Source organism: Mercenaria mercenaria, chromosome 8 (assembly GCF_021730395.1).
Source record: "Mercenaria mercenaria strain notata chromosome 8, MADL_Memer_1, whole genome shotgun sequence".
Lineage (NCBI taxonomy): Eukaryota > Metazoa > Mollusca > Bivalvia > Venerida > Veneridae > Mercenaria > Mercenaria mercenaria.
The window spans coordinates 61276362-61296868 of NC_069368.1; the positions used below are offsets into that span (position 1 = coordinate 61276362).

General features: G+C 33.8%; 1 protein-coding gene across 1 annotated transcript; it reads left to right on the forward strand.

Annotated features, from left to right (window-relative positions):
- The first annotated feature begins 7484 nt into the window (after positions 1-7484).
- LOC123565702 (uncharacterized) lies at positions 7485-12038 on the forward strand. The gene is made up of 2 exons (XM_045359514.2): positions 7485-10640; positions 10785-12038. Exons 1-2 carry the CDS (start codon positions 9770-9772, stop codon positions 10952-10954), a joined length of 1041 nt encoding a protein of 346 aa, XP_045215449.1. The 5' UTR covers positions 7485-9769; the 3' UTR covers positions 10955-12038.
- Positions 12039-20507: the final 8469 nt, after the last annotated feature.

The following is a 20507-nucleotide window of genomic DNA, read 5'->3' on the forward strand; positions in this document are numbered from 1 at the left end:
ATGGTCTAGTGGATAAGGTGTCGGCTCAATTCAGGATTCGTTGGTTCGAGCCCCACTGGGGTCACAGCCATGTCTTTTCTATTGACACCAGTACTGGTTTTACAGGAAGCGGACGCGACAGTGATACCAATAGGCTTGAAGCTTTCATTACAATCGAGCAAGTATAAACTAACGGATAAGCAGGTAGATACATTGCATCGTTCAGATGATCGGACGCAAATGATAGTGGCCATACTTGTGTCAGACTCCAATATGCACATCTATGTCGTTTACATTTGTGGCCAGTATATAATGAATGATATCAATAAAGTATATACAGAAGTGTGCCCTTTTCCATGATGTCTCTCTCTGACACTTTTGAAGTGTTGGTACTTCTGAAAGTACTCTTTGAACGCTGTTTGACTTTCAACAGATTTGGATTGTCAGCAAGTTCCTTTACTTGTTTACATATACTTCAGTTGAAGGTCAAATAAATTTGGTTGAATATATGTGTCATCTGTTAATAAGTAAGTGTCAGAAGATTTCTAACATTTAAACTAAGAATGATTGTGTCCCTATGAACCCATGGTGTTCTAATGAGTATCTATTTGTTTTCTAATTGTTTAAAACCTAATTCTAAAACGTATTACAATATATACATATACAATTATGTTCTTGAACATTTATACGGAGATTGTCAGCAAGTTCCTCTACTTGTTTAAATAAACATCGGTTGAAGGTCAAATAATTATGGTTGAATATATGTGTCATCTCTTAATAAGTAAGTGTCAGAAGATTTCTAACATTTAAACTAAGAATGATTGTGTCACTATGAAGCCATGGTGTTCTAATGAGTATCTATTTGTTTATTATTTGTTTAAAATCTAATTCTAAAACGTATTACAATATATACATGTACAATTATGTTCTTGAACATTTATAATTGATTTGTACTGATTCCGGTAACACATATTATTGTAACGTAAAAATCGCACAACTATTGAAATGAGATGGTGAGTCACTGCATTCAAGTAAATATCTAGTTCAACAATACAAATTATGTGTAGTTATTATAAAATGTTATAATTTTGTCCCGATCTGTGTAGGGCATTTTCTTCACTTTAGAAATTTCAGTTTTGTAACATTCTGGTAACATACAAACGTATACGGAGATTACATCATGGAAAAGTTCCGCAGAAAAAATAGTTATAAGAAACACTATTCAGTCTGTACTTTCAATTGTATTGAAGAATCGTAACATCTTGGTTACTGGGTTATAAGTACGAGTACGATATCTATAATGTTGGTAATAAAATCACTGTTACGTAAATTACACTAATTTAGATGTTAACGTGTACGTGAAAGAAATCTTGTTTCAAAGCAAATTCAATCAATGGTTAAATAAGACTGTTAATAAACTACAGAATGCGCTTTTTCCTAATCATTGCGTAACACTATTTCATCGTCTTAAATATTTTTAGGAAGCATATTAAATGTCCCGTAAATTACAAAACCCTAACAATCAAACGGCATTTATGTTGGAATAAAAAGCATTCAGTATGTACTTTCCGAAAGCCATGATGTTGAATTCTTTAGGGAAGGAAGGGGGAAATGGTACCTCAAGGTCTAACATCTATCTGAAGAAAATCTAATTATGAACTGTAATTTTGCTTAATAATTGTCCATGCTGTTAAGATGTTCTTTATGATCATTATTCTAATTTACATTTATTCAAAGAAGCAAACCCAAAAATGTCGAAAATTAAGGAAGTATTTTATTTATTTGGTCTAAAATACTTGTTACAAATACATCAATTATTCAAACTAAATAGCATATGTTCCATAATTCGTATGTCTACATTGGATATATTTTAGCTCACCCGAACTTGTATCTAAGTGTAGGCATATAACAGGATGATATTACACCAAAAGCTACCGTTGATACATTGCTATCATATATTATCTTACTCCAGGGTTGTATACCTTTCCAAAAATCACTGTGAGAATTAATCCCCCGAGATGGTACCAATCAACCCTATGGCTCATGTATTAATAGCGGTAATCAATATTCATGGGAAAACGAAAACATGTACAAATAGTGATAAAAGGAAGTGATACTAAACAGATGTGTTGCTTTAACGGCGCAGAATTAAATGTGCAAATTGCTAGCTTTACAATTAGAAACGAACATTAAGAAATGCTTGATGTTTTTGATTACTTACATTTTCTTCTAATTTCATCTTGATAATGAAAATTGTTCATAATCGTATGAAAAAGTGTTTTAAAAAGTATTTCAGTTGAATGAAATGTTAATTTAATCTGACTTGTCTCCATTTATGACATTTTCTCATACACTGTCGTTGTCTTTCTTTATTTCTAACATATCGTATTCTGCTGTAGGTATGTTTAACCTTCATTTTATGTCACCTTCAGTGTGTGCCGATGTGCGAAATTAGTTCACATAAAAGTACGGGATCCGTATACTTCACATAGTGCATATACGGGAAAAGTCTGGTAAACTTATCTTTTAAAATACTGGTACGTGCATTTCCCGTATACGAAAAAAAATACAGTCACAAATATGGGAGTTGTGTACTACGTATATCTTGCACAAACGGGCAAAAATCCTGGCCCGTATATCAAAAACTGCAGGTCCGTATATCCCCGTATATCAGATGCAAATACATTCCGTATATGACACAAGTACGGGATCCATATATTGCGTATACCATGCATATACGGGACAAGTCCGTAACCCGTATATAAAAAAATACAGTTTCGCATATTCCCCGTATATGATAAAAGTACGGGATCCTTATACAAAGTATATCATGCATATATGGAAAAAATCCGAAGCCCGTATGTTAGAAAATACAGGACCGTATATGTCCCGTATATTAGATGCAGTCACAGCCCGTATATGACAAAAATACAGGATCCGTATACTACGCATATCTGGAATATACAGGCTCGAATACGTGTTCCGTATATTCTAAAATACGGAAAGTATTCGGGAAAAAACGTCTCAAGACCCTTCGAATAAATGAAAATATTATTTATGTTACAGCAGGACACGAATAAACACCATTTCTATAGAAAAATTTTGAATGCACATATATATACGGGAAATATACATATATGTATATTTGGCGTTCACGAGATCCCGTATATGCATGATAAATATACGGACTTCCCGTATACCAGATGTTCCGAATACGGGATAGTATATTAAGTCCGTATATTTGCAATATATATCCCGTATACTCCCGTATTTTCGAAACTAATATTAACCCTTTTTTTCGCAGTGAATTATTTGACAAGAGTTCCTTCATTTTGAAAGCAAACTACTAGGTTAAGTGCACGGCAGTGGACATTATTAAAAATAAACATTTCTCATAGACCTAAAGATCCCTCTTGATAGTTTGAGTTTCACTGAAAGCAATGTTCATTTTTTATGTAAAATCATTTCACAAGATTAGATCAATATTATATTATATTAAAACACATGGGTCCATTAATATGGTAAGGAAACCTAGAGATGTTTGATTTATCCGTTTAGATTAGTAAAAAAAAAAATATGCATAGCAGTACCCTTGTAGAATGTTATAGTATCATTTCTACGTCTTACACACCATTATGGCGTTCTTTTTAGCTTCAAAACCGTTTGATTTGAACCATGGTAACTTTAGGATATCAAGTCATTTGTTTTAAGATTCAGCATCTGCGTTCTTTTTAATAGGTGTGTGATATATCTTACCACCGGGTCTAACGTTTCAGTGGATTTATAGGATATATCAATTTAAATCAAAATTATTTGAAAGAATCGTACTTACTCTTATAACAATTCTAGGTTGTTTGTTTTATGTTCCATGACGTTTTTCAACAGCATTTCAGTTATGTAACGGTGGGCAGTTAACCTTACCAGTGACCCTGTATTTTACACCAGTACAAATATATTCGTCTCAAGTAATGCCAACTTCCCCATATGAGTCAGAGTGAGTACACAATGTCATTTATCACATCGTAACAGGGAACATACGCCCAATCCATAAATCTGCGCTCTCACTATTGAGGTAAGCGGGCGGACAAATTGTAGGTTAAAGCCTTAAGTACATTGACAAAACTATATATGCACAAAACATATTTAGTTTAAATATGCAATGCAGCTCTTTAGATAAATATGCAGTTTATATCTTTTAAGCAAATCCAGTTGTTATGTTTTTTTGTTGTTTTTTTTTTTTATTTTACTTTTATATCCATGCATATTTTTTTTAATGGTCGCCCCGTAATAAAGCCATTGTAGCTAAAGCATTTCATGCACAAAGTATTAATTTATCAGTTAAATCTTTCCTTGAATTTTTTCCAAACAAATTTGTTTTTCAGAAAATAAAACCTATTTTTCAAGCTACAAGCAATATTTTATATTGCTCTTTTTTTTTTTTTTTTTTTTTTGAAAACAAAAAATAAATAAAACTATGCAATTTTTTTCGTAATACTATTACTATAGGAAAGCCTCAACTCGTAACAATTTTCTTTAATAGATCAGAAAGTTTCAATATCCACAAAAAATCATTAACAACGTAAAACAAATCTTTGAAAGGAGCTAATTATGTACCTTGTCATTTTACTATGCTTACTACAGAAACAAATCACATACTTGATTTTGGCAGTATATAGTTTTAAAAATCCTTTATTATAGAATGCTTAAGTCAGTACAAAAATGATAGGCAAACTAGTAAGTGGTACCGTGGACACTATGTATCTGAAGCGCGAGTTCATTTAGAACGACCGAAGCCTAAATAAAAAAAACAATTCTAATAATGCATTATTATGTTCCACACAGGGTGATTTTGTCGAATTTTAGTCAGGTTTCCATCAAAGAAACACAAACTGATGTCATATATTCTAGCTTTTAATCAGACTTTTAATTACTGCTTGATGTTATCAGGGTTTTTATATACATGTCACAAAACACGAAATTGAGTGTGTTACCAGTTGTGACGAAATGTATAATTTTCACTTAACATTAAAACTTATATGCTAATTAGTGGAAGGTAAGGTATTGTTATTGCGGCAAGAATGTGATTTCTACGTTAATAAATTGGCATGTATATCTAACAAATTTTTAGACCTAACCTTTACAACTTACAACTTTATATTTTATTAAAGTGTCACTAACTTTTACATGTACTGCCGTCATATACCCATATCAACCTTAGCAAATGATATCTGTAAAAAAATGATATGAAGACAATTCGTTTAACCTTATAGACATAATAAACTATAAGGAATGCTTTATAATGTATTTCCATTGTTCCTTTGCCTCCTTGATACATTGACATACATGTTCAAAGAGTCAAGACATGGGCTTCATAAAAAGCCATGTAGTGATTTTTTAAAATTTTTTTTTAGATATATACGTATTTCTGTACTGTGCCGGGGCCTTCATGGCCGAGTGGTTAAGGTCACTGACTTCGAATCACTCACCGATTTGGGTTCGTGCAGTGTTCGGGTAGTTGAATTCTTAATGAGCGAAAGCCATCCAGTTGGCATACGGAAGGACGATGGTTCTACCCAGGTGCCCACCCGTGATGAATTAATGCACACAGAGTGACCTTGGGTCTTCCTCCACCATCAAAAGCTGACACCATGCCATGATCTTTGTGCGTAAGCGTGTCCGGCTCATGGGGAGTAGTCATAATAGTGTCAAACATGGGATACAAACAATAAATAAGACATTTTTCTCCATCCACGATTGTGCCGGACCATTTTGGTTTTGCAACTTGTTGAAATCAATCCCGACCAATTTATATAAGATGTTTCTATGATAAATATTCAGATATCAATTTCTCAGTTTTAGGAAATCATGGAAAAGACAGTTACTTAACATGACTACTATTTTACATTGAACACCTGATACTACAAACTTTATATTCTTCTATCCGAAATTCCTGATACGGCTTAAATGTTCGAATTATTTTAAATTTACTTATTTGAAAATCCAGGGGATTATCGTTTTAAGTACACCTTGAATCAATATAATGATATTGATTTTCGATGGACAATTATTTTTCCCTCAGTTGATCATTGAATTTGTAATGGTTTGCTACTTTCAACAGTCTATCCCAGGCCACAGTTGTCGGCTTCTTCCTGGCTCGCTGCGTAGGTGCAGGTAATCGAATTCATACTCGATCCAAACGGTTTTCAGTTTTAAAACAAATCTAGTACATAGTTCAAATTTGTTACAACGCATTCTAATATGGCCTTTTTCTGTGCTATTATGTTTCACGTTGTAGTGAAACTGTAATTAAGGAACGTAGCATTCCATTTGTATATCCATCCTTGTTCTACTTTCCCCTTCACCTCTCCCTTTATAACCCTTACCACTTCCTTCCCCTTTATCTATATTTGGCATAAATTTATATGTACATTGTACTTGTTAGACTTTTGAAGCAACCCGTCTTTTATGTTATTCCATTACAGGTTCTGTTTGTAATGGGCCTTCTTTGCAAATGCATGGCTCTGAGGCTGGTTTTTTTTTATGTGTGTGTGTGTGTGTTCCGTGCTTCATAGAAATCTACCCTAAGGCCATACCAAATTGATTCATAGTTCTTCGGAAAAAATTTAAAAAAAAAAATTGGGGGCGAGCGAGCGAAATATTTTTTTTTTTCTCAATTTTGATTTTTTCAGAGGCGGGTAGCTTTTACATGGAGCGAGCGGGTATTTCCTCTTTTTTTTTGTCAGATATGATTATACATGAAGTTAAAATTTCTTTAAGAATAACACAGAACTTAAACATTTACAGTGTGACTAACACAGTAGATAGCTTTTCTATATGTTTTAAAGACTACATGAATGGTTTTGCAAACAAATTCTTGCTAAAACTCACTGAATCACTTTGTTTTTATTTTGTATTTATAATTACTAAGGGACGAGTGTCTTGTGTTTCATTTTGATTGTTCTACATTAATCTGAAGGCGTACCCATTTTACGGCAGAGGATGAGGAATATTTAAGACAAAACGGGCACCCAGGTGGAATAATTAACATATTTTCTGAAACACAGTTAGATGACTTCGACACATGAGCAACTTTGTGCCCCTAGTGAAACTCCAAACGGTAGAGGTGAGGGGAAAGTAATAAATCACTTGACCAATGAGATCAAACTGAGTTGGGCACACATTTAAATGCTTCGACATTGCTCGAATCCTATTGGAATAATTTCTTAACAGATCAGGCTAGCCTAAGTTTTTGTGGTAGAGGTTCATTTCAGTCAAAAATGATAACAGACGGACAAAAAAAAATGATCCCAATATGGCCACTCTTAAAAGTGTTATTTGTTGTGCTTTGACTGACCAAGAAATTTTGAATTGGGAAGTTCTGTTTTTTTCAGATTCTTTCTTTCAATCCATTCACAGCAAAGTAATATACAAACAGGGAAAATTGGGGTTACAATACGACAGAATTTATTTTTTTATATCTACACTACTTATTTGAAAAGCTAAACATATTTTTTTAAATTGAATATATGCATTTTGATAGAATATCTGACTGCAGTACTAAAGAAGTTTCATTCGAAACGATTTGGGCCCGAGACAATTAATGTGATGGATCAGTCAGGATCTGTGAACAAACTTTTTTTTTTTAAGAAAGCACTGGCTTTGGCTCTAGATCTACTGAACTAAACAACTGATAACAAATGGTTTGAAAACTTTATCTGAACAATATTTCTATGTTTAATCCAAATAGTTTTAATTGAATCCCTGTGCACGTCTTACAAGTCGGGCTTTGTTCTTTTCACTGTATTGAACAATCGTAGAACGTGCCTACTTCATCACCTACCGGCACATCGAAGGCCATGTGTGGCATTAGCACAGACACTCCAGATTTAAAACAAATGATGAACAACATCATAATTCCTGACTTTTTGAGTTTGAGTAATCAGCTACATGTATTACGAACGCATGAATTCCGATCAATATCACTTTGACGCATTAAAACAGCCATAAAACCTGTGTTGCCGTTATCATTCCGGACCGCGTAAGCAGAAAAAAAATATTTCGGAGATTTTTATGTACGTGCGGGCGGGTGATTTTTTTTTCTTTTTCCCGGGAATGAAATCATTGATGCGGTTGTTCCGACGAGCGACAAATCAATTTGGTATGGCCTAACCTATTATCCTTTTTCTTTTGAAAATAAAATCTAACAAAAGGGTCAAAAAATGATATAGACTATTAAAAATTTACTTATCAGGGGTTCAAAATTCTGAATACGTGATGCAGATTCGATGCAACATTTGTTTCGATGGATTTTGGAATTAATTTCTGCTCGACGTACATTTCAAAGATACAATTTTAAAAAAAAAACACACACATTATTTACAAAGAATTGCTTCAAATTGAAGAAAATGTTTTTTTTTTTTTTTTTTTTTTGTTTTTGTTTTTTATTGTTTTTTTTTTTTTTTGTAACGTTTGTTTGGTAAACTGTACTTTTTTTGCATCTCTCAAGTTCTTGATTTTGAATGCACTTTTATTATGTTGAGAGTTTTCGATTTTTTTTATAGTAATTATATGTTGTTACGTGTGCTGAATAGCATAAAGTGAACCCCTGCATCTAAACAGTAGACACATATCTTAAAAATGAACAAAAGTCAAATTTTCTTTGACTTATAAACTCGAAGGTTTGAACTTTGAAGTCATGAGTTTCTTACATTATTCCATACAATGATTGTTTTAAGTTTCACATTACGTTTTAGTTTTGAGAATCATTTTTTAAGTATCACCGTACATATTTTTATTTCAGGTTTCTAACTGTACATTAAGCAATTTGATAAGTTATTTAACTTCAGTCATTATTGTCATGATAAATATGACTAAGACATAATATGGCGCAAGACACTACGACATATAAGTACATGTAAAACAACGTTGGTAAATAGACTTACCGCTTATTTTCTTAATTAAACAGTTAATTAAGTCAGTGTTTTATTTGCTTGAAAATTTTGTTTACATATTTCTTTACATTTGATAAGGTTTTCGTATTTCTAATAGAACCAAATGACCACATAAATAATCGGTCTTTAATATGCCTTTATTGGTTGTATCTTACAGACATATAGACTGGATATTATAATGGAAAAGGATATTCAGATTCGGCAAACTACAAAAACTTGCCTTTGTATTCGTTCAAGAACATGAGCCAGTTCTGCTAGCTTAAATTAGGTGACGTTAGTTTTTTTTTCTAATAACACTAGAAGTCAATACATTTAAATAATTCACCTAATATAGGATGATGCATTTTTTAACATATCAGCGCTGGTATAACATATAATTCTTCTTGATAATCTTGCAGAGCAAATGTTGTTGAGTATAGGGGTGATACACGTTTTTGTGTATTAACGTCGTCTGCAAAAGCCCGCTGTAATGCTTGGGACCAAGACTGGAGAATGAGAATCCTAGACTATCTTTTCAGCTTTTTTCAAGTCTATTACCATGGCATTGTTTGAAGAAATATGTATTCATATTGAGATAATAAGAAAAACAGAAAATTTTATGGTGCAACAAGTTCTATTCGCAAAAAGTAATAAGTTCTGTTTCATTTAGGTATCCATACGTTTTCTTCGTTTAAGCTATATACTATACATTTTTATCGTCTTGTAGACTTTGATAGAAGTACTAGCTGAAAGAAGAGCCTAGTTGTTGAATAATCAGCTTTAAACGGATATGTGTGAAGAAATCACACAAGAGTTCTTTTTCGCGTTCAGTTAAATGTTTGTTAAAAAAATTCAATAAAATGATGATATTAAGAAAGGTGGATAAATATTACCGTAGAAAATTCAATGTGGGTGTTTTCTTGTTGATCATTTCACTCATGATATATATGCATTCTAAACCAAGTAAACACTACAATTCTTATGTCAGTATTGAATATGAAAATGATAATAACATTGATAACCAAGAGAAACAGTATGATCTACGCGTCATTGTTATTGTTTATGACAGGGCGCATTCACTTCTCAGATTGCTAAAATCTCTAAACGATGCAGAATATTTTTCTGATTTAATCAAAATTGAAGTTTGGATTGATAGGTCCGAAAAGGGCATCATCAACGAAGCTACTTTAAAAACAGCTCGGAACTTTGTGTTTAAGCATGGAGAATACGATGTAAAGTTACATCGACATCACGTTGGAATCTATGGACAATGGTTTTCAACTTGGAAGCCAAAATTGTGCTCATCAGAAATTGCTGTTATTTTAGAAGATGACTTAACTGTTTCTAAATACTTCTGGAAATATTTGAAATTGGTTCATAAGACGTATGATAACTACACAGATATTAATGGCTATGCTTTACAAGGATATACAACAACTTTCGATGTTAAAAATCCACACATACTTCAAGGACCAAATTCGGGCTATGTTTATCTTTTCCCAGTTGTTGGTGCTTGGGGATTTTCACCAAAAAAAAGCAATTGGGAAAAATTCATAGACTGGTATAACTTTGGAGATGCCCGTACAACAATACCGTATGTTCCTGGAAATCTTGCGACAGTGTGGTATAAAGAACTTTTAAAAAATGGAAGATCTAATACGATGTGGGAAATGTGGCATATATATTATGCTTGGAAAAATAACGAATACACACTTTATAGTAACTTTTCAAGTAGGTATTTTTCTTTACAATGCCTAATATGTTAAGATACAATTGGTTTCTATTGTCTAGTGTTCCTAATGATGCTTTTTTCTGACAGCCTTGTTGATGTCATTTTAATATGTTTCATATATGAGTTTTTCATACCATTTGTAGATCGGACAGGACTGACGTGTAATTGGAGAGAAAAAGGCTTACACTCAACCAAAAGTCAAGGTGATTCAAACCCTCTACTGACCGAGTGGAAAATAGAGTATGAAAATTTGCCGAAAGTACCAATATACTTAGATGTTTCTGGAAAAGAGAAGAAGAAAAGAAGTTTATGAAGTTAACTCCACCGAAGTGATAAAGAATAATTATAATTTTGGTTGCTTTTAATAAAGCGCGATCTTTAAACATAAATCATGTGTATATTCTGTGCAATGTCCCATGGAAATTTTTTTTGACACAATATGAGAACTACAACTGAAATTTTGTAGAAGAAAAACAACATTATTTAAGTTCGTTTAAAAGAATCAATAGGTAACATAGTTAAAATTAGATTTGAAGGAAAATGTCCAGGTTAATTTGAATATGGACTTTGGAAATTTAGGTGGTGATTTAAAGATGTCCTACATAAATTAAGAATACAAATCTGTGCCGTATCTGTATTTGTGTATACAATGTTCATAAAACCACAACTCAATTTCCATAGAAAATAAATCCACATCAGTGTAAGAACAATTCAACGTTTTTTGGTGGTTTAAGCTGGTCTAAATTCAAAACTGTATTTTACAAATACATTTATGTCAATTTTGTAAACTTGAAAACCACTTGACTAATATGTATAACTTTGAGGGAAAATCTGCGATTTTATTGCATGTGTATTTACTTGATTTTCGTTATATAGTGTGTCGAAGAGATTAAAGAAATATATAGAAGTCAGTGTGTGCAGCAATATTTCCTGTATATCATTTTTTGTTTCTTTAATTGCTGGAGCAACTATTTAATAGTCTTTGGTAACTGATTTTCTTTTACATATACTGTGAAATCATTAAAATTCGTGGGGGACTAATATTCGTGGATTTCGTGGCTAAGTCAATCCACGAAATTTAATTCTAACGAATGAGTAAAATTCCCATTCATTTTATGCTCAAAAGTTGAAATCCACGAATTCTTATCCCAACGAAATTGCCGTTTTGACGAAACCACGAGATTTTATGCCCACGAAATTAAATGATTTTACAGTAATCAAGATTGATAACAGGTACCTTATCAATAAGAAAGTGAATTTTCTCAGACGCGAAGCAAACCTCCGGTAAAAGAAAGCTGAACGTTTTCGGGGCAAACATAAAATTTTGCTCATTCTGCTTGAGAGGCACAAAACGCTTTAACTGTTTGGCAAAATATTAAATTTAGTGAATACTTTCACGTATCTGCTTTATTTTTTCTTCTTTAATCCAAAGACAAAGGGATCCATATTTAAGACTCAATTATATTCGTTTCTTAAATTAAACAAAACAAATGGAAGATCTAATCGCCATCATTTGGTTGGTTTCTTTTTCTGCAACTAACGATTGCGTTTAGTATCATGAACTTTTGCTTTTTCGTTTTGCTGTTATATAGATTATTTTTAAATTGGCAGTGGTTACGAATACGTTACCGTAATTCTAGCCTCCGATTCTAGGATAACGGAAATTCCATCTTCCTAGATCACCCTATGAGCACACTGGCCATAGCTTTCGCAGAAGCGGTGGTTCCAACGCTGCGGCGGTGGATGATTCGTCACAGAAGCGGTGGAGAAATATGGCCGACTGACTACATTTACGCTGTCATCGGTAAGAATTTATCATTTTTGATGGAAATTCTAAAAAAAGGCAGTTCCTCGTCAAACTGTACAGAAGTGTTTACATTAATGACAAAGAAATACACTGAACAAGTGTTGTGGCTGGAAGAGTACACCTGTGGGATCCTGTCTCACTGGATGTTTTCAGTCAAACGTTAAAAACTCATTAGAAAACTTACCGATGACAGCGTAAATGTAGTCAGTCGGCCATATTTCTCATGCATGTGCTGTTATTTCGTGCTATCGACCCGCCGTAATGGGTTAGTATAACTTAAACTACATATTAATGGTGGCGCGCGGAAATATTATAGAATTATCTATGTGTGTTATATACACATGCAATTTTTTCATCAAGTCAGCACGAATTGTCTTTAATAACATTCAGTGTGGTTATAGTCGAAATGTTAAACGAAAACAATGTAGTTGGCTGTGCAATACGTTATATGTACTTAATGATCTATGTTACATTACAACTTTAGTTCGGTCAGAGAAATTCCAATACCAGGGGCTGTATTCAAAAAGCATCTTAAGTATAAGTTTTGACTTAAGTTGAAGATTTTACTTAAGTTTGTGATGATCTCAGCTTAAGTCTTAGTCAAAAACGTAAGTCCTATTCATAAAACATCTTAAACTTAATATACGTAAGAAATGACTTAAGTAGGGTCAATGTTTTGCTTAAAGTTAAGTTAACTAGCTCCCTGTCTTTTCTTTTAAGGAATTTCTTAAATCAGAAAACAAGATGGCGTCATGAGTACGATTCAATTGTAGTTTTTCAGATGAAAGCACTTTAAACATAATTGTGCATGTTTTATCGGTCTGAAATTTATGTTTTTTTTAGTGTTTTCGTCGACAATAAAAGCTATTTATAAACAAGGGAAATAACTTATTCTGACTTGTCAAAGTTGACATAGTTTCTGCATAGAAACATTTCTTTGTTTTATTTGGGAAAACTATCATTTCTTTGTAGAATAGCAAGTAAGGATAGATATTTAATGTATCTTGTGTTCGTGTACAATTTCTTTCGCTTTATGCCTATCGGTATTTAAAGTGAAACCGAAGTTTTCAGTTGTTCTATCTCGGCAACTGACCCTTCTGTCTGATCAAATATATTCAAATTGAAACAGAAAGTAGACTCTATATGAACAGATGAACGATTTTCTACCGTGACTCGCAAGGCTTTGAACTATCAAAAGTAAGTTTATTTCTATTTTTGTTTCTTACACTTAAACAATAGTAAATCAATATGGAGTTGCCCAAACAACACACTTGTCAGCTTTGCCATACATGCTGTATCAACAGCAGCAACTGGTTACACATTTGTTTATAGAAGTGGCTAGGTGTCTGGTATACGAGTGTGCACCTATGTTTTTCTGTCGTAAACATAGGTACACGTTCGTTAACTATTGTTCACGCTCGTGAACCAAGGTTCAGGCCTTTAAAAATTGGTTCTTGCTCAATCGAAAACCCAGGTTAACGAACGTAAACATGGGTTCAAGAGCGTAAACTAAAGTTTACGCCCGTTTTCATATTTTTTTCACTCAAAAATACAGGTTAGTATTCGATAATCCTAGTTTTTCGACCAAGAATGTAATCCTTGGATAATTGGTTTACGAGCGAGAAGCTATGTTAACGACCATGAACTTGGGTTAACGAGCCTGAACCACAGTTAACAAACGTGAACCTACGTTTACCCTCGATAAACTAGGTTTCTCGAACAAAACTATGATTTTCGGTCGTTATCCTATGTTCACGAGCGTGAATGGCACGTCAATTGTCCAATAATTAGATGAACCCAGGCTCATGTCGAAAAGGTTAGATTAACGATCGATAAACCAGGCTTTTCGAACGTAAACACAGGTTTTACGAATACTAACCAATAATTTCGAGCGAAAACCTAGAATAACGCCGTAAACCATAGGTGACGCTCATAAACATAGGTTCACGCTTGTAAACCCATGTTCACGGTCATAAACATAGGTTCACGAGCTTAAACATTGGATAACGACCGTAAACATAGGATAACGACCGAAATTCGTTGTTCAACCGAGAAACCTAGTTTATCAAACGTAAACCATGGTTTACGGTCAATACATTAAGACAATAAAGTCAACTATGAATTCCCGGCGTGAACATGGGTTAACGGCCGTGAACCTGTTTACGGACGTGACCTTATGTGACCTTGAACGATAGTTTACGGACGTGAACCTATGTTTACGAACATGAACCTATGTTTACGACCGTGAACTTGGGTATACGAGCGTGAACTTAGGTTTACGTTCGATAAACTGGGTTTCTTGAACAAAACTAAGATTTTCGGTCGTAAACATAGGTTCACGTTCGTAAACTATGGTTCACGCTCGTGGACCAAGGTACATGCTCGTAAACATAGGTTCTTGCTCAATCGAAAAAAATAGTTTGTCGAAAGTAAAAATGGGGTTCAAGAGCGTATATGGCAAGCCAATTGTCCAATAATTATGTGAACCCAGGTTCATGGTCGAAAAACTGAGATTAATGATCGATAAACTAGGTTTATTCCAACGTAAAACTAGGTTTTTCAAATACTAACCTATATTTTTGAGCGAAAACATAAGATGACTGGCGTAAACTTTAGTTTACGCTCGTGAACCCAGGTTTACGTTCGATAAACTAGGTTTCTTGATTGAACGATGAATTTCGGTTGTTATCCTAAGTTTACGAGCGTGAACCTATATTTACAAGCGTTAACCTGGGTTCACGTGCGAGAACCATGATTTACGAACGTGAACCTATGTTAACGACGGTAAACTTGGGTTTATGACCTTGAACATGGGTTAACGAGAGTAAATATAGGTTCACGCTCGTGAACATTAGATAACAACCGAAATTCATAGTTCAATCGAAAAACCTAGTTTATCGCATGTAAGCCTGGGTTCACGTTCGAAAACTATGGTTCACGCTCGTAAACCCAAGTTCATGGTAGTTAACATAGGTTCTCGCTCATAAACATAGGTTCACGTCCGTAAACTATGGTTCATGGCAAGCCAATTATCCAATCATTAGGTTCTTGGTCGAAAAACTAAGATTATCAAATATTAACCTATATGTACGAGGGAAAACACAGGATAATGGTCGTAAACCATAATTTACCTTCTTGAACCCATATTTACGTTCGATACACTAGGTTTCTCGATTGAACAATAAATTTCGGTCGTTATCCTAAGTTTACTAGCATGAACCTAGGTTTACAGGTGTGAACCGGGGTTCACGAGCGTGAACAATAGTTTACGAACGTGAGCCTAGGTTTAATACCGAAAATCATAGTTTTGTTCGAGAAGTCTAGTTTCACGCTCGTAAACATAGGTTCACGCCCTGAAACCTACATTCACGCACGTAAATAAAGGTTCATATCTGTAAACTATGATTTACGGCCGTAAACCTAGGTTTTAGCTCGTAAAGCTATGTTCACCCTCGTAAACATAGGTTCACGACCGCAAACATAGGTTTAGGGCTGAAATTGATAGTTGATTTGATAATCTTAGAATATCAATCCTAAACCATGGTTTATGTTCGATAAACAAAGTTTCTCGATTGAACTATGAATTTCGGTCATTATCCTATGTTTACCACCGTAAACTTTTGTTTACGAATGTGAACCTACGTCTACGAGCGTGAACTATGGTTCGCTCGAAAAAAAGAATGGTTCGATTCGAAAAACCTGATGTTTTACGTTCGAAAAACCTGGTTTATCGATCGTTAATCCTAGTTTTACGACCGTGAGCTAGGGTTTACATAATAATAGAACAATTGGTGTGCCATAAGAGTAAACTAAAGTTTACGCCCGTTATCCAATGCTTTCGCTCGAAAATATAGTGTAGTATTCGATAATCCTGGATGTTTTACCAAGAACGTAATTATGTTATAATTGGCTTGCCGTGAACAATAGTTTACGGATGTGAACCTATGTTTACGAACGAGAGAACCTTATGTTTATGACTGTGAACTTCGGCTTACGACCGTGAACCATACTTAACAAACGTGAACCTAGGTGTACGTTCCATAAACTAAGTTTCTCCAACAAAACAATGATTTTCGGTCGTTATCCTATGTTCACAAGCGTGAACCTATGTTTACGGTTGTAAACCCATGTTCACGGTCGTAAACCCAAGTTCACGGTCGTTAACATAAGTTCACGTACTTAAACTATGGTGTACGCTCGTGCATCCAGGTTTACAAAATGTGGAGAATATTTATGTTCCGAAGTATTATTAGATATCCTTCATTGCTAGCATGATATGTTATTGAAATATATTTCTAATTCATAATTATTGAAGAAGAATTAAAGTGATGTCATGATAAGCACTTATTTAACTCATTAAGGACGCAGATCGCGTTTATGTGTTCATTTTAACTCTTATCGAGTACCGCATGTCGTATTTATCCGTCTAAAGATTAAAAAAACCCAGAAGCGATCGAAACAATCAAAATATTTATTATTTAAGCATATTTTTTTTAATATACTCATCACTAAATATCGGAATAAGAAAGTTATTTCTAGGTAGTGCCTTTTTTATCTTCTCATTCCATTATACTGCAGAATCTTTCTTTTTTTATTCGGTATTTTTAATTTCATTAAATATAAGTATAATTGTGTTCTTTCATAATGTAATTTGATATAAAGTTTAGCGATAGATGATATTTAAATAAATATAAAATAAACAAATAATGGCTGTTTTTCTATGTCCAATCTTTCTTGAATATTGCAGTTTTCCGTATTCTTGTTACTTCAGTTGGCCTGTAAAACAATTTTGCAAATCAATATAATAGTAAATTTTAAATTATTGATTAGATCATAAATTGTAGTTTCAGTTGTGAAAATTTCAGTTTTTTTCATGTTTTATAAACAGATGTTTATCCCTAATTTTGATCAAAGGATGCCTAGATCTTATCGATTATTGATTATCAGTAAATATCCACAGGCATACAAAGCAGATAAATTGATAAGTGTTTCAGGAATGTATCGGAAAATTGATACTAGTAATTAAGCGGCGATATGGCTGCAGGTATTAATGAGTAAATGGCTTACCGGTCAATAGTCAAAACTATTGACCTCCACAGGACTGAGGGTCAATAATTTTGACTAATGACTGGTTTTAAAGCCATTCAATAAGTGTTTTATTATATGACATGAGAAATTAATTTTCACAGATTACTTTTAAACAGTTTGACTTACTAGCCAAGAAATCATGTCTTGAATATAGACCGATGAAACAGCACAAACTATGGACCAGCGATTCATATAACAGGTCTTGTAATAATAAATGATGCTACGTACTGTATTAAAGTATGTAATATATAGCCTACTAAATACTAAATGCATTCAGGCTTTGGAAGAAGACTATTTTTAGAAAATAAGAAACGTTAGAATAGAAATAAAGTATGACAGACATTTCTCTATGACATGTATAATTCGAGGGTGGGATCAGAAGTAATGCAACCAATGGTGTTAAATGACAACTAAGGGTTGGATTAAGAAAATCATTATTTCAGACCTTCAAATTAATCTCCTTTGACAGAACATATACTCCCTGTTAATTCAAAAACGACCTCACAATTCCAGCCTTGTGACTCGAGGCGTTGTCATGTAACAAATGGATGCCTTGGATACCCGTCTTTGGTCGACGTTTCTGGAAATACTTGAGAAGCTTTTTAAGAACTTTTTTCTTATAAAACTTGTCATTCATTGACTTGCCTTTAGGTACAGGAACCTGGATGGCGAGACCTTTAGTAGGGAAAAATATGGCATACATAACCTTTTTTCACACTTGCAATCCTTTTGGCAATGCAACCTTTTAGCAATTTTGGTGAGCCATACTCGGTTACTAATTTTTCGATGCCGTTTGAAGAAATGTATCCAAGACTCATCACCTGTTAATACATTCATAAATGTTTTTTGATCGTATCTTGGAAACCTTTTCAAAAGCTTGCGCGCCATCTTAACGCGCGTGCGTTTTTGTTCATCAGTGGGCAAATGCGGGACCCACCTTTCCTTCTTCAATTTCAAAATATTTCGCAAAATATGCAACACAGATGCTTTTGAAAAGCCAACCATGTCCGCAATTTGCTGAGAAGTATATCTTTTGTCAGAAAGTACTATTTGTTTGATATTTTCAACATTCCTTTGACTACTTGCAGACTTAGGTCGACCAGTTTTAGGCGCATTCTTGACAGACTCCACGCCTGCACAAAATTTCCTAACCCATCTGCAAACTGTGGAAAAGGACATTTCATTACTACCATAAACAGCACATATGTCAGCATAAATTTCCTTTGAACCTCTTCCGAGTTAATGGCAAGACCTAATGTAAGACCTAATTCTGTTCGCATTTTTTACACTTTTACCAACCATTTTGCCTAACCGCCTACAAGTAGGGTTTGTGCAAATGTGAATAGTGAGCGAGATATTGTGTCTACATGCATAGTTTATACGTCGATTGAAAGCTATTACAACGGGGAAGACGTACAAGGGGTGAATTTTGTACTCGCGCTAAAAATAGCGGTTATCATTAGCCAGTGGCATTACTTTTGATCCCATCCTCGTATGACTCCTTTTAATCATATATCACTGGTCCATGTATTCATCATATGTTCTCTGAGCCAATGTTAAAACTTGAAATATGTGAAAATTTATTTTTGATGTCATGTAGTTATTTAACTAATTACAGTATCAAGTTTAGATATTCACATGACTTGCTGTGTAGTCAGAAGGTCATTCAATAAGTTGACACTAATGTGTACTATGTGATAAAAAAAAAATTGAAAAATATATGAGGAAAAATGGTATCAGAAAATAAACACAATAGCATGTGTTTTTTTTTTTCAAACTTGAAACCTATACTAAATTCAGTTGACATTAAACTAAACAGAGTTTTAAAGGAAATGCTCTGATGGACTGTATAGTATTAAAGTCCACAAAAAGTGTAATTATTTTTTTTCCTCACATAATATGTATTAAAAGTTGAGTAAGAGATCATCTAACTGTTATACATGTACCATGCATACAGATACAATTGGATGGGGACTGTATATATGGCTGCCCAAACCCCTATCTTTTGCAGGTCCAGAATCTACTTTATAGTTAAAAGGGAAACTCTTCCCTGTTTGTTTCCTTTGTTTTATTCAGCTATATTTTACACTGCATTTCCAGTGAAATAATCACATTGTAGTTGATGCAGTACAAAATTATAGGAGGGGAGCTGTCTGTGTAAAAAGGAGGAGAACTAATAAAGAAAGCATTGAGGAAAATTCTTTGGACATGAACAAAAAAAAAACGAAAGAAGGGATTAAAACAAGAAAGTAGTTACAGGAAGATTAACAATTTTGTAGAATGAAGGTTGGCCATGGAGGAGGGGTATGTCACATGCCTACAAAAAAATCAAATTAGTATATAAATCATGTCACGGTTTCAGACATGATTCACAATGAGTACATGGTCTGTTGACTCATTCGAGTATCAGAATGGCACCACAAGATACCGGGTTTGAGCCGTAGTCCAATTTGATTTACAAGTGAAATTGACACCCAATATTTGGACAGTGACTACATTACATTTGTTGTATTTATTAATTGGTATTGTGACGGTCACTTGAAATTATTATACAGTTTGTTGGGTTTCAGACTTTGTCACAGTTTATAAGGGTGGATCCAGAGGTGGCAGGGGGGCTAAAATTGATATGCAGTTGAACTCGCAGTCAATTTTCATGATAATTAGACTAATTTAAGGTTAATGATAGCATTATAAGTTTTGGATTGTCATTGTTTAGCATGTGTTAGAGGGATGAAAACTATTTAACACCATGCAGAATAATAAAATAAGCGATCCCGATAAGCCAAATCAGTAAGAATATAGTAACAGGCACTAAGAGATCAGAGTTCTGTGAAGCATTAGTCAAAAATTGTCGCGCTGTCTCTTTAGAAACGTCTTATTATTTGTACTAGGGCAGGGTGTTGTGATACTTTTCAAAATTTGGAGAGAAATTAAACATTTTCAGATTACAGTCAGATATAATAATTCGAGT

Excerpts from the sequence above, each read along its gene's own strand:
- LOC123565702 (XM_045359514.2), top strand. The coding sequence starts at position 9,770 with ATGATGATATTAAGAAAGGTGGATAAATATTACCGTAGAAAATTCAAT. Across the intron at positions 10,641-10,784 it reads ACTTTATAGTAACTTTTCAA|ATCGGACAGGACTGACGTGT; the intron begins GTAGGTATTTTT and ends TACCATTTGTAG.